The sequence below is a fragment of the Hypanus sabinus genome, chromosome 6, assembly GCF_030144855.1.
Source record: "Hypanus sabinus isolate sHypSab1 chromosome 6, sHypSab1.hap1, whole genome shotgun sequence".
Lineage (NCBI taxonomy): Eukaryota > Metazoa > Chordata > Chondrichthyes > Myliobatiformes > Dasyatidae > Hypanus > Hypanus sabinus.
In genome coordinates this window covers 61,604,673-61,620,015 of record NC_082711.1, presented here as the reverse complement: position 1 = coordinate 61,620,015, position 15,343 = coordinate 61,604,673, and the positions used below count along the sequence as shown (strand labels likewise).

General features: G+C 40.1%; 1 protein-coding gene across 4 annotated transcripts in view; it reads right to left on the bottom strand.

The window, feature by feature from the left end:
* cdk14 (cyclin dependent kinase 14) overlaps window positions 1-15,343 on the bottom strand; it is a 599,160-nt gene that overhangs the window by 446,108 nt on the left and 137,709 nt on the right. For all 4 annotated transcript variants that reach the window (XM_059972264.1, XM_059972266.1, XM_059972267.1 and 1 more), the window contains one exon: window positions 5,737-5,982. In XM_059972264.1, the coding sequence (XP_059828247.1) occupies window positions 5,737-5,982 (246 nt within the window). The remainder of the gene's footprint in view (window positions 1-5,736; window positions 5,983-15,343) is intronic.

Here is a 15,343-nt window from a genome sequence, read left to right as displayed (position 1 = left end):
TTGGTTTAGATTAAAATGCATAGGAGATTCAAGAGTAGATTGAGATTATTCCAGAGATTTTGCATCCCACTCCGAACTTTATTTTACTATAGACCATCAGTGCATTTTTCTAACTTGCTTAAAATTCTGGACACTCCACAGAATCCAAGAGAATGCAAATACGTAATTTGGGCTCTGTTGAAGAATGTGCGTAATTCTAACTTAAAGCAATATACAAATAGTGTTAGGAATTAATCCTTTAAAATTTCTGGATACATGTAAACAGAATATGAAAAGAAAACAGACAACTGCAGGTTTGGAATTTCAAATCTATACCAGAGAATGCACTCAGTATATTATGCAGCATCCATGTAGTGAGAAACAAAAGAACCACCTCTGGTGAAAGAAAAATCTTTGATCTGAGATATTATCACTCAGTATTGCTTTCCACAGATTCAGTCTGATCTGCTGACCAGTGTTTTCTGGGTTTTTTTTCCAGATTTTCTGCATCCAAGTTTCTCACTATTTCATGCCATCCATTCTGCAAAATGAAATGCTGCTTAACACCACATGGTTCTACATGGGTATAACTTGACATTTTGACAGCTACTCCTCCCAAACCTATCCAGTTGAAATTTTATATAGAACCATTATGTATGTACTCATTATTTCATTAACATTAATATATTACCCCAATCATGTACTTTTTCTAAAATATGTGGGCTTAGCTTTTCACAGAGTGAACAAGGTATTATAGCCATGTAAACATTCCAATCCATCAATATTTACCACTGTGTAAGAGAACAAAAACAATAAGGTATTCTAAATTAGATCTAATTGCTGTCTTCTGCAAAATATTTTCTTCATCTTGAGTAGTTAATTAAGATCAATGATGCTGACTTATTTCCACACTGCTTGTACAGGTTCCGAGGTGGCTCATGAGGCCAATAATCACATTGCAAGCTCTTCCATAGATTAGTTAGGGGCAGCGAACAGAAGATCTGCAATTAATCTAAATTAATTACTACAGGTAGGCAGTTTGTGACAAGATCCTCACAAGGCCTCTGTATGCTCTCAATGCATGGCTTCAGGATTCTCAATACTATTCTAATTGCGCCTTCTCTACTTTAAGAGGTCATATGCCAGAGATTTTCAGGTGTCATGGGGACGTTGCACTTCTTCAAGGAGGTTTGGGCATATCCTTGAATTTTTTCCTCAAACCACCTAGTATTGCCTTTACATGACAGAGCAGTCCATTTCAAGAAATTGATGCAAGGAACATTAATGACATAAAGGACAAAATTTATTAAGGATTTATGAGTGCTGTGGCAAACAAGTGGGGAAGTTCAGTACATGAATATTAAAAAGAGAAGTTAAAGTGGAAGACATCTCTCCAATGTGACCTACCTACCACATTCTTTCAAGCTGAAACTGCAGTCCAGCTACTTCAGATCTTTGCTGATTTCATGTAACCTGTAATAACGTGGTTAATCTAATGCATTAGCTGTAGATTTTGCATATAAATTTGAATATTATTCATAGGTTTTGAATGGCACAGAAAGAATTTAAGTAGCGTTAAGGGCCATTTTACAGTAGCAGAAAACTGTAACAGAAATTGTTTACAGAGAAACTAAAATACGTAAATCTAGCTGCAAATGCAAACAAGCAAATTGATAGATAGATAGATAGATAGATACTTTATTCATCCCCAAGGGGAAATTCAACATTTTTCCAGTGTCTTATACACTTATTGTAGCAAAACTAAATTATATACAGTATTTAACTCAGTATAAATGATATGCATCTAAAATCACCCTCCCAAAAAGCATTAATAAATAGCTTTTAAAAAGTTCTTAAATAGTTTACTAAAGTGCATTGAGTGGTGACTTAAGCTCAGTCCTAACCCCGGCACTTTAACATGTCTTGCCCCTGGTGATTGAATTGTAGAGCCGAATGGCGTTGGGGAGTAATGATCTCTTCATCCTGTCTGAGGAGCATTGCATTGACAGCAACCTGCCGCTGAATCTGCTTCTCTGTCTCTGGATGGTGCTGTGCAGAGGATGTTCAGGGTTTTCCATGATTGACCGTAGCCTACTCAGCGCCCTCCGCTCTGCCACCGATGTCATACTCTCCAGTTCTGTGCCCACGACAGAGCCCGCCTTCCTTACCAGCTTATTAAGACATGAGGCGTCCCTCTTCTTAATGCTGCCTCCCCAGCATGCCACCACAAAGAAGAGGGCGCTCTCCACAACTGACCAATAGAACATCTTCAGCAACTCACTACAAACATTGAATGACGCCAGCGTTCTGAGGAAGTACATACTCCATATGAGTAATATGTTATTACTTTGCAAGGTATTTTGTATTTCTGTTAGTATTGATGTCATATTTTAATTTCTTCCATCTATTAATTTCACCCTGCCTTTATTTTCCCACCTAACATTCACCATTCAAGATTTTTTTTAATAAGTTAGCTTTAAGTTTTTCATCTTGCCAATGTCAGCAATTACTTCATGGTCCAAGATCATGTCCAAATTGTATGGTATTTCTCAGCCAGTTTGCTCCTACTCTAGTAAGGAACTTTATTACCAAAATAGGTTCAAAGCCTTCATTTGACTATAAAACCACAAGACACAGGAGCAAACTTAGGCCAGTCGACCCATCGAGTCTGCTCTGCCACTCCATTATTGCTGACTTATTATTCCTCTCAGTCCCATTCTCCTGCCTTTTCCCCATAATCTTTGAAGCTCTGACCAACCAAGAACCTATCAATCTCCGCTTTAAATATCAATGACTCGGCCTCCACAGCTGCCTAAAGCAATCAATTCCACAGATTCACCACTCTCTGGTGAAAGAAATTCCTTCTCATCTCTGTTCTAAATGGATGTCCCTCTATCCTGAGGCTGTGCCCTCCAGTCATAGACTCACCCACTATAGGAAACATCCTCTTCACATCCATTCTGACTAGGCTTTCAATATTCGATTGATTTCAATAAGAGCCCTTTCATTCTCCTAAACTTCAGGGAGTACAGGCCCAGAGCCATCAAGCGCTCCTCATACATTAACCTTTTTATGCCTGGAATCATTCTTGTGAACTTCCTCTTGACCTTCTCCAATGCCACTACATCTTTTTTTTAGATAAAGGCCTCAGAACTGCTCACAATCCTGCAAGTGTGATCTGACCAAAGCCTTATAAAGCCTCAGTATCATATCCTTGCCGTTATATTCTAGTCCTCTGAAAATGAATGCTAACATCGCATTTGCCTTCCATACCTGAATGAGGACTTCCAAGTCCTTTAGATTCTCAGATTTTTGGATATTCTGCCCATTTAGAAAATAGCCTGCACTATATTCCATCTGCCACTTCTTTGCCTATTCTCCCAATCTGTCCAAGTTTTTCTTCTATAGACTGCCTGCTTCCTCAACACTACCTGTCCCTCCATCTATTTTTGTATCATCTACAAACATGACCACAAAGCCATCAATTTCATCATCTAAATCTTTGACATATAACAAGAAATGGTCCCAATGCCAAATCCTGCAGAACACCACATCACTAGCGGTCTACTACATAAAACCACTTTTATTCCAACCCTTTGCCCCCGCCAGTCAGCTGAACTTCTATCCATGTTAGCTTCTTTCCTGAAATACCATGGGCTCTTATCTTTTTAAGCAGCCTCATATGCAGCATCTTGTGAAAAGCCTCCCTAAAATGCAAGTGAACAACGTCCACTGACTCTCCTTTGTCCATCCTGCCCGTTAATTCCTCAAAGAATTCCAACAGATTTGTCAGGCAAGAATTTTGCTAAAAGAAACCATGCTGACTTTGGCCTACTTCATCATGTGCCTCCAAGTACCTGGAACCTCATCCTTAATAACATACACCAACATCTTTTCAACCATGGAAGTCAGGCTAACCAGCCTACAATTTCCTTACTTCTGCCTCCCTCCCTTCTTAAAGAGTGGAGTGACATTTGCAATTTTCTCGTCTTCCAAAACCATCTCAGAATCTAGTGATTATTAAGAGATCATTACTAATGTCTAGACAATCTCTTCAGCTACCTCTTCCAGAACCCTGAGGTGTAAACCATCTGGTCCTGGTGACTTATCTATCTTCTGACCTTTCAGTTTCCCAAGCACCCTCTCCTCTGCAATAACAACTACATGACTTCCGCCCCCCAATACTCCTGAATTTCTGGCATATTGCTAGTACTTATCCCACTAAAGATGGACTCAAAATACTTACTAAGTTTGCCTGCTATTTCTTTGTCCCCCATTAATACCTTTCCAGCATGTGACTTCACCTGTGACTCGGCTGGTGTGGTATAATGCGTCCAGTGCTCCCGGTGTGGTCTTTTATATATTGATGAGACCCGACGCAGACTGGGAGACCGTTTCACTGAACACCTACACTTGGTCCGCCAGAAAAAGCAGCATCTCCCAGTGGCCACACATTTTAATTCCACTTCCCATTCCCATTCTGATACGTCTATCCATGGCCTCCTCTATTGTCAAAGTGAATCCAAACTCAGGTTGGAGGAACAACACCTTATATACCGGCTGGGTAGCCTCCAACCTGATGGCATGAACACTGACTTCTCTAACTTCTGTTAATGCCCCTCCTCCCCTTCTTACCCCATCCCTGACATATTTAGCTGTTTGCCTGTTTTCCATCTCCCTCTGGTGCTCCCCCTCTTTCTTTCTCCTGTGGCCTCCCGTCCCATGATCCTTTCCCTTCTCCAGCTCTGTATCACTTTCGCCAATCACCTTTCCAGCTCTTAGCTTCATCCCACCCCCTCCGGACTTCTATCATTTCCCCCTCCCCCCACTATTTTCAAATCTCTTGCTATCTTTCCTTTCGGTTAGTCCTGACAAAGGGTCTCGGCCCGAAACGTCGACAGTGCTTCTCCCTATAGATGCTGCCTAGCCTGCTGTGTTCCACCAGCCTTTTGTGTGTGTTGTTTGAATTTCCAGCATCTGCAGATTTCCTCGTGTTTGCTCTAATTTCTCACTATTTTTTGCTATATTATTTGCCATCTCTTGCTTTTATGTTGTCTTTGACTTCCCTTGTCAGCCACAGTTGCCTCCTCCTCCCTTTACAATACTTCATCTTTGGGAAGCTTCTATCTAGTGCCTTCCAAATTGCCCAGAAATACCAGCTCCTCGCTCATGCCTCTGTAATTCACTTTACTCCAGTGTAATACTGATACAGTACATCTGACTTTATCTTCTCCCTCTAGTACTGCAGAGTGAATTCTATCATATTATGATCACTGTCTCTCAAGGGTTCCTTTACCTTAACATCCCTAATCAAATCTGGTACATTACACAACACCCAATCCAAATTGCCTTTCCCCTAGTAGGCTCAACTACAAGCCGTTCTAAAAAGCCATCTCATAGGCATTCTACAAATCCTCTCTCTTGGGATCCAGCACCAACCTGATTTTTTGAATACTGAAATACCCTATGACTATCATAATATTGCCCTTATGATATGCCTTTTCTACTTCCCATTGAAATTACGTCTCACATCCTGGCTACTATTACTGACCTTTTAGAATTAACTCAAGAAACAAAATGTGTAAAGGATAAGCATATGTACAATATATCCATAGATATTGAAAATTCAGTAATTCCCACACAGCAAAAAGTGCATATTTATAAAAAGTACATCAAGAGCATAAAATACAGGATTTCAGAACCATACTAACAGTGAGAGACAGACAGACAGACAACATTGCAGGAACAATTACTTACTGAACTAGGACTAGAATGTCGCCTCAACTTTGGAGACTCTTTTCCACCAGAGGAGCTCTTGAAGTTAATGCATGCATTGTTCTCAGAATGGACCCTTTTCACTTGACTTGTTGGCTTGTCAAATGGATCAAAACTGCTCTGAGTCCTTTGAACTCTGACTTTTCGGTCTTCAGGAATGGTATCCAATGGTTTGACAACTGAATCCACAGCCTGAGAATTTCTTGTCGACATCTTTTGAACGCATATCTGTGGAAAAATGCAGTCATAGTTATTCACTTAGAACTACTGTATTTTAGTATGTTCAATAATATTTTAACATAATATAGCATTTTAGTATGCTAAATGTTACTCTTTGCTTACTGGCCACTCCATTTTGTTCTAATACATTCATATTCTGGTACTACTGCTTAAAAGCAGCTTTGCGACTACTAAGACCTTAACTGTCCTCCTGAGCCTCCTACAGTATAAAATATTAATAATTTATACTATAGGCTGCTGTGGAATAACAGGCTTCAATTACTCTTCCAGAATGCAGATCCAAACAATGCTAATGAGCAAAGCCCTGGTCTAGTGATAGGTTTGCATTCCAACAAATTAGGAAACATTGACTGTGCTACAGGCCTTGTCCAAAAACGATTCAAGTTTCAATTGTTAATATTTAAGAATAATGTTAAATCATGCATGATTTAACATGTTAAGCTGGTTTCATTCAACAGATAGTGTAACATTCTGTTATTCAATATGTACATTTGACAAGCACGAAGTACTATATCATGTAGATTTTATAAGATTAACATGCCAAAATTACTCAATGCAGCTAATTGAAGATGTTATTTTATTCTGAACTTGTAATCAGAATCCCATTAAAGCTGTCATTCATTCTCCCACATGGACCTGCTTCTGGTTATCAAACGAGCAGAGTAGACAGTTGGTCGAGCCACTATCTTAGCTCCAGCGACCTGGATTCAAGTTCAGTGCTGTGTGGACTTTGCACTTTCTCCCTATCTCTGTATACATGTGTTGCAGCTGAATGGAATGAGGGGAGAATAAAACAGGTTAGCGTAGGTTTCGTATAAAATGGGTGTTGGACGATCCTGGTGGGCCAACAAGCCAGGTTCTGTGCTCTCTCTCAATGACTCTATTACTGATGTACACAGAGGCTAGAAATTCAACTAATTATTGTAGCGATATTTTCATAGTTATGCAGCTGCAATTCCATTTTCTTTCCTGACTGAAACACAATAACCGTTTTCAGATACCAGTAATTTTACAGAATTCATGCATTTTGGCCAGGCATTTCTGAGTGAGCGTCCCCTGTGCCCTAAATGTGAATCCCGCATCAAGGGTCCACAGCTTATTTTCATTCACCATGCAATGCTCCTTTCAAAGAGACAGGGGTCAAGAAAATGGAAATTAGACCAACTTGTCCAAGACACTGGTCATTTCCTGAGACAACCAACATCCAAATCACAACTGATACACCCACTGCCTTTCATACTCCTAGTAAGTACTCCACAACCCAACCATCCTTTAATATTTAAACCCTAAATACCAACACAAAGACCCTTAAGCTTTCTCCTCCATCCCTGAATGCACCTGCTCATCTTTTCACTACCACACCAACGACAGCACTATCCCTGATCAACTTTTCCTAATTGCCATCCTACACACAGATCATTTTCTTTCCAGTCATTTTTAACCCCAAGTAGTAGCCCAAAGCAATCTTCTCATTGTCCGCACCTGTCCCAAACCCAACTCCCAAAGCATCAGCCTGGGCTGATCTATGCTCTCCCACAAAGCCCCCACAGAATGAATCTGCTCCTGTACATCTTGTATAATATGCATCTACAAAAGGCAGCACCTAAGATCATTCTCTTGATCTCCACCATAACATTGGCTCCAAAGGGCTTTTGGCAATTAACATCTCCTTAAATGAATCCATGAATTAGGCTCACAGATAACAGATTTTCAAATACACAAATGGCCAACACTTACACATGTGCCCTGTTGCAATGTCTATTGGAGTTTCTGGGCCAGACTCACACCTGAATGGCCTTGTCTTTGTACTCCAACATCATTAACTCTGGGTGTCTAACAAGGATCTTTCTTTAATACCATCTTGTTTCTCCATACTTTCTGAACCTGCATAAAACAAGCCCAACTGCTTCCATGCATCGGAATGAAGGGGTTCAACCTGAAACATCACCTGTTCGTTTCCCTCCACAGATACTGCCAAACCCACTGAATTCCACTGACATTTTGTCTGGTGTTCACCCAAGTAACAGATATGAAGAACAACAAAGGATTCCACACCATTTCCTGTGGCACACCACTAGTCACAAGTCACCAGTCTGAAACCCTCCACTAACATCTCCTGCATCTTTCAACCAAGCTCATTTTGCATCCAATTTGCTAATTTACCCTGGATTTCAAGCATATTAGCTTACCAACCTGCGCTGAAACCTTGAGAGATCTATGGACCTTTACATAAAGATCAGTCACTCTGTTCCCTATTACTCACAAGGGTATAGATCTTACCTTAATAGACCTTCAGAGGTAAAAACTCTGATTATCAACATTAAATTCCACCTGCTGTCTCTCTGCTCTACCAATTGATCAATATTCTTCTGTAATCTAAGTGATGAGGACATTAATGATGCAGTTAGTTCTGTCACAAGGTCCCACATAAGGAACCGATACACCAGATTACAGCTCACTGGATTCAATGAAAGTTGACCAATTGGATCAAAACTAGCTTAACAATTGGAAACAGAGTGATGTTTGGAAGGCTGCTTTTATAGTTGGAAGCCTGCAATCTGCAATGTATTACAGGTATCCATGTAGGGACCTTGCTGTTTCTGAGATACTGCACATTAACGATTTGATTATAAATGTAGGAGGCTTCATTAGCAAGTTTGCAGATGGCACATAAATTGGAATTGCAGGCTGTAAGGAGAATAGTCCTAGGCTTGATGTAGTAGATGATTAGGTGAAACCAACCAAACCATGGCAGAATGAATTTATTCCCTTGAGGTACAAGGTGATGCACTTATCCAGTCACAGCCTCCACTCATTCATTCATCCAACTGCTTCTTGTCCCAGGACTCATGTTACGATCATACTTGCATAGCCAAAACCACCATTTCCTACCTTCACATCAATGCACAAGTTTACGTTTGCTTTAGTTTGGCTGCAATGTTTATCCACATTTGGTCATCTCTAGACAGCCCCTGGCTGGCCTCATTCTACCATCTTCCAGAAACCTGAGTCCATGTCTCAATATGCACCAAATCCATCAGATGTTGATTTATATTGGGTCCCATTTAATTCTCATAACGCTGTAAAATTTTTGTGCTTGTTTTAAATCCGGTACAATATATTATGCCTCTCTAGCTTTAATTCCTCCCACTCTTTAAGAAATGTGCTCCCCTCCTTTCTGGCCTGTTGCTTCCCCTCAATAATAAGTTGCTTCATCAGACCTCACCTTTCAAAGCTGAAGGCTGGAATTCTATTTCCAAAACTGGCAAGTTTAAAAGATTCCTTTAACTTGAGCCCCTATAAATGACACTTGAGCCACTATAAATGACACTATATCGCAAATGTAATAGGTAGGCATACAAATCATGGGAAGGCTTAAATCAGTCTTTATTTTCTATGCACTCAAAGAATATGATAGCACTAAACAATCAAAAGACAATAAAGAGCAGAGAATGGGGTGGGGAGGTGAAGGGCAGACAGAAAAGGGAAATAAAAGAGAAATGAAATGGAATGGACTAGATTACTTTGGCTATAAAGGAAGATGAGGTAAGATAACACACAAAATGCTGAAGGAACTCAGTTGATCTGGCAACATCTAAGGAAAGAAATAAACAGTTGATATTTCGGGCCGAGACCCTTCTTCAAGACTGGGTAGGATGTTGTCTCTGGCCATGGGTTAGATTTAACATTTTGAAAGGTTTAGATGTGGATTAATAGTCAAGAAAAGTTGATTAAAGTATTTAATAGAATAACTTGGGAATAAATGAAAATAAATATTTTCACCAGGAGGTTCATGGGCAGTTTGGAACTCACTCTCACAAACAGTGATGGGACTAAAAGTCTTCAAAATATTTCAGAAGTATTTGGACACGTACAGAGTGCCATAATCACCAATGAATGAGGCAAAAACTAGAAAGTGGAATTAAGACTGGATACATTTTTTTTTGGTTGAGCAGTTTAAGCTCATGGCAGGAAGTGGGAGTGAAAAGCATTATAAAAAGAGGAAAGAAAATAAGATGTTAAGTTATGAGATAGATAGAAGTTTAAATTTTAAGCCATCCTTTAGGAAATAGAGTGGGATTGGTTCATGAGCACCAAATTCTTCTTCATTGTCAATTGTATTCACAGCAGATGCTTAAACCTGTTTCTAGGAATTTATATAATTAGGACGATAACGAACTACAAACTATTAAGTACCAATGTTCACATTGCTATCAGCAAATTTAGTAGTTACTCTAATCTTTCAGGAGAAAATTGCATTCTGGTTTAGAAAATGTAGACATCTGTGGTGTCTCACTGCAGTATTATTATCCCGTTAAGAGAGATAAATGAAAGAAAACAATGGAGAAAATGAGAAGGCACTCAGCAGGCATCGATGTGTATAAATATAATAAAAATTGATGGTAATACACAACCTTACTGCCTTTGGCAATGCAAATAGTGCACAAAATAACTAAAAGTATCTGATTAATTTCCAGGTTATTTCTGTTGGAGTTCTAGGTGATGCTGATGAGAAACAGCCAAGCTGAATTGTGTTCACAGATTACTGGTTGAAGTCCCATCTAAATTTGTTGTTTGATCAGCACAAGCCACTAGGTAAAGGTGGTTAGGAGGAAAATTTCCAATAGTTTGCACCCATTGCTAGTTCTGATTGTTTTCCTTAATATGTACTTTAAAGATCACAAATTATTTCAATAAATCACATAAAGCTCAAAACCAGAACTGCCATTCAATTGAGGCTGACATTTGTTATTAGACGAGAAGGGTACTGAATAGCTCATAACGCCCAAGGGAGGAAGAGACAGCATCAAAAGGGAAAAGCAAATGGAAATGTGTAGCAAACCTGTGATGGAGGCGTAGCATCGGAAATGAAAGGAGATTCAAATTAGTGTTGAGTTTAAGGAAATCTATTATGTCAACAGCGGGAAGTCTATGATTCCCAGCCACACTCCACACCTCACCACCATCAACTAAAGCAAAAAAGGTAACTCAGTGTGTCAAACTGTCCTGTAAACAATCTGTTAGATAGCAGTGATATGATTGAAGTGACTGATAGATCGTCGTGATGGGGTGGAGGCAAACTGCTCAGTTTATAATTCATCGCCACAGCACTGTGACTTTCTGCCATCACAACACTCTTCCCTGAATAATAACGTGCCTCAGTTATAAGCACTGTAATTTACAAAATTACAAGCTGTGAACTAAACTTCCAATTTTCAACTGCAAAGCTGGTACTAATATGGGGTTCAATGACAGGGAACCAGAATTTCATTTTCTTATTTTATCTCCTGAAGTGTTCAAATCTTTACACCAGAGTTTCATCTTCATTCGACCGTAATACCTGCAGAGGTTGAGAACATCTCTTTGGCTCTAAGATACATACTGAATGCAGTTCAGTGACATGTTCGCTTCCAAAACCAATTAGTGAGCCTAACACAAGTCCACAAAATTATTTTCAATTGTTAATTATTATTTCTTAAATGCTTAATAAAATAGAAACCTGGGATCTAGTTACAAAAGGCAATGAAGGTCGCACATTTTTGAACCATAAACTGCAAGAGGTGAAAGTACTTTAGCAATGTAACACTTCGACAACTGTCTTGAAATGCACTTGCTGCTTGAAATCACTTTTTTTATATATATTGGTGGTGCAGGCCTGGGCAGGGTTGTATGGGAGACCAGCAGTTGCCCAAGCTGCAGGCCTTCCCCTCTCCACGCCACCGATGTTGTCCAAGGGAAGGGCACTAGGACCCAAGCAGCTTGGCACCGGTGACGTCGCAGAGCAATGTGTTGTTAAGTGCCCTGCTCAAGGACACAAACACGCTTCCTCAGCTGAGGCTCGAACCAGTGACCTTCAGGTTACTAGTCTGATGCCTTGCCCATTAGGCTACGTGCCAACACTTTATATATACATTTTATATATACATTTAGCATATGTAATAGAGAGAATTGGGATTGAGTGCTCTTCATGGCAGCTTTCTCAATATAATAGTGTGCCTGATCTCACTGGTTAATGCCACAGGTTTAAAAGGCAACCACTGGCATTTAGCCGTTTAAAGGAAAGTTAGAACTCTTGTGGATGTGCTACAAGATGTTCAGAACAGAAAATCTACTGTTCATAGGGCTGTGAATTAAGAAGCAAAGAATCCAAGTCCCTCTTACATAAAAAATATTTCAATGTTTTCGAACATTCACATAAATTCTTCCCGCTGCCTTAACAGGGATAGAGTTCCTCTTGTCCTCAACTACCACTCCATGACCCTCCCTATGTTCAAAACATCATTCCCTGTAACTTCTGCCATCATCACGGGACCCTACCACCAAACACATCTTCACCTTCACCCACTCTGCACCTTCCACAGGCTTTGCTCCCTCCATGATTCATTCCCTTGTCTATTCATCCCTCCCCACTAATCTCCCCCTGGGCAGGTTCACTTCAAGCAGAAATGCTACACCTGCCCATTCACTACCTCCATGACCCCAAATAGTTCTTTCTAGGTGAGGCAACATTTCAACTACATATCTGTTGGGGTTATCTATTTTATCCAGTGCTCCTGATGTGGCCTCCTCTACATTGGTGATACCTGATGTTGATTGGAGACCACTTTGTCGAGCACCTCTGCTCCATCCACAAAAAGTAGAATTTCCTGGTGGCCAAACATTTCAATTCTTATCCTCATTCCTGTTCCAAAATGTTGGTTCATGGCCTCCTCTTCTGCCACGACGAGGCCACTCTCAGGTTGTAGAAGCAACACATCTTATACCATCTTTGTAGCCTCCAACCTGATGGAACAAATATCAATTTCTCCAGCTTCTGTTAATTTTTTCCCCTTTTCTCTTCACTCTTCTTCATTTCCCCAATCTGGCCTCTTACCTCTTCTCCTCATTTGCCCATCACCTCCCCCAGTGCCCCTCCTCCTTCCCTTTCTTCCATGATCCACTCTCAGATCTGTCTTTTCCACTCATCACCTTCCAGCTTCTTAGTTCATCCCCGTCTCTCCACGCCAGTCCTGCCGAAGGGTTTCAGATTGTGATCTTTTCCTATATGCTGCCTGACTGGCCGAGTTCTTCCAGCACTTTGTGTGCACTACTCGGATTTCCAGCAACTGCAGATTTTCTCTTGTTCACCTATCACCTTGCAGCTTTTTACTTCATCCACCCTCTCCCCCACCCACCTGGCTTCAGGTATCAACTTCCCACTTGTCCTCCTTCCCTTCCAACAACCTTCTTATTCTGACACCTTCCCTCTCCTTTTCAGTCCTGATGAAGTGTCTCAGCCTGAAATGTTGACTGTTGATTCATTTCCATAGATGCTGCCAAACACACTGTGTTCTGCCAGCATTTTGTGTGATTTGTTCTGGATTTCCAGCATCTGTACCATCTCTTGTATTTATTTAAAAAATTGTTAAATTTAAATTTGTTAACTTTATTTATTTTCTTCAATATTAATAGTTTATAAATGTCTGCCTCTTAAATTGCAGAGACAATGAATACTAAATTAGACTCTAATCTGCCAACCAGCAAAACTGCTGTCAAAGCTTTCAGGTGTGGGGCTTCTTCACTACACCTGAGTGCCTGCTGTCATCCAAACATTTAGGTCTGCATGACAGGACCTCTGCATCCTTAATAAGCAAATATGGGTATCAGAAGGAATGAGTAGTGACTTCAACTCAACTTTGAGTCATGATTTCAAATGATTGGCAAATCTTTTTAAAATTATAAGCTTTGTAATAGAGGCATCTGTTCACCGTGAAATATCTACAGTTTGAGAACAGAAGTCCTGTACCTATAATAAAAGTTTACACATACTCAATAAAATATTAATAATACTCTCCTCACTATGGTTTACAATTCATATTAATCATTTGAATTCCCTGAAAACCCGTGCAATGCACATTAAGATCATTAGTCATTTAAAAAAAGGGAAGGATCAGCAAGTACCACACATCCTTCCTATATGAGCACAAACCTCAAAAGTGTTTCCTCTTATCTAAACCATCTCTTTCTCAAACTTTGATCTGCTCTTCCTGTTCCCACAGCTGTGACCCTTCTCTGGATACTCTCACCCAATTTTGCCTGAATGCTCACTTAAGTACTAATGTCCATATTGCCACCAACCACATCTCCTAAAGATATTAGCACATTTTTGTGTGGTGCACTTACTGCTGCCCTGCTGTTTCTAACAGCTATACCACAATAGATTGATCGTAGATTTCTTTTGCCTCTCTATAGTCAGCATGACATCAATTTTTTTTCCCAAACAGTAGTAAGGAATAATTCTTCCAAGGAATAACCATACAAGTCTTTGGAAGTCCAGAAGAGGGAACTCCATTAAAATAAATACAATAAAAGCATTCAAATAAACTCCATACTTATTTTGAAATGAAATATCATGGTTATTTTAAAATAATGGTGCCCAATTCTCAGGTGCATCTCAGAGTCAGAATCATAATCAGATTTAATATCACACACTTCTTGTGAAATATGCTTTTATGCAGCAGCAGTAATTTTTTTAAACTATAAATTACAATAAGAAATACAGTAAATTCTGGTTAATTGGGAACATCAGGACCAGCACATCTTGGCTCAATTAAGCAGCTGTCCCAATTAATCAAAGTTTCATAGAAATAGTTAAAAAGGTATAAAAAAAGATAAGCTATCTTTTAACTGAATAACAAACTATGTATTTAAATGAATATAGAACAGATTAGAATGCTACTACAGTACAGTTGACCTTCACTAATCCGACTATCTGTAATCCCATTCCTTCGATAGTCCGGCACTGTTTTCAAATTTTTCCGCACAACTGTAATTTCAAATTTCCCAGGCCACCGTACAAATCTGCTGCACGTCGTTTTGGTTGCGCTAGATCTGTTCACGTGTTGGCGCGCTTCCGCGCTCTTGTAAGTACAGTCAGGCGATTCCTGCTTGTTTTCCTGCATTTATTAATATCATTTGCATGAGGCGCGGCTGCCCAGCACCCAACCATCTCACCTGCCAACCATGGAGGAGCTGGCACTTTCTCACCCGCCTGCCGGCAGTCCCACACTACCCTCCAGCGTCACCCAGCCGGCTCTCCGTTCTCTTCTGCCTACAACCTCAGATCAGACGTGGCGACTCACTGAATTTAAGAATATTACTAAGCGGAGGAAAAGAAACTAACGAGAATTCCCTCAGTAACTGCAAGTGAAGAGGGAAGAGCCCAGCGCCGAATCCCCAACTGCCTGGAATGTGGCGTATAGAAGACCTCATTTCTCTGACTTCTGCTTCTGCTCACCCAGATGTGCTGCCACCAACATCAACAGTTTTTGAAGAAACTGTTGTGCCAGTTTCAGCACCAGTTCCTGAT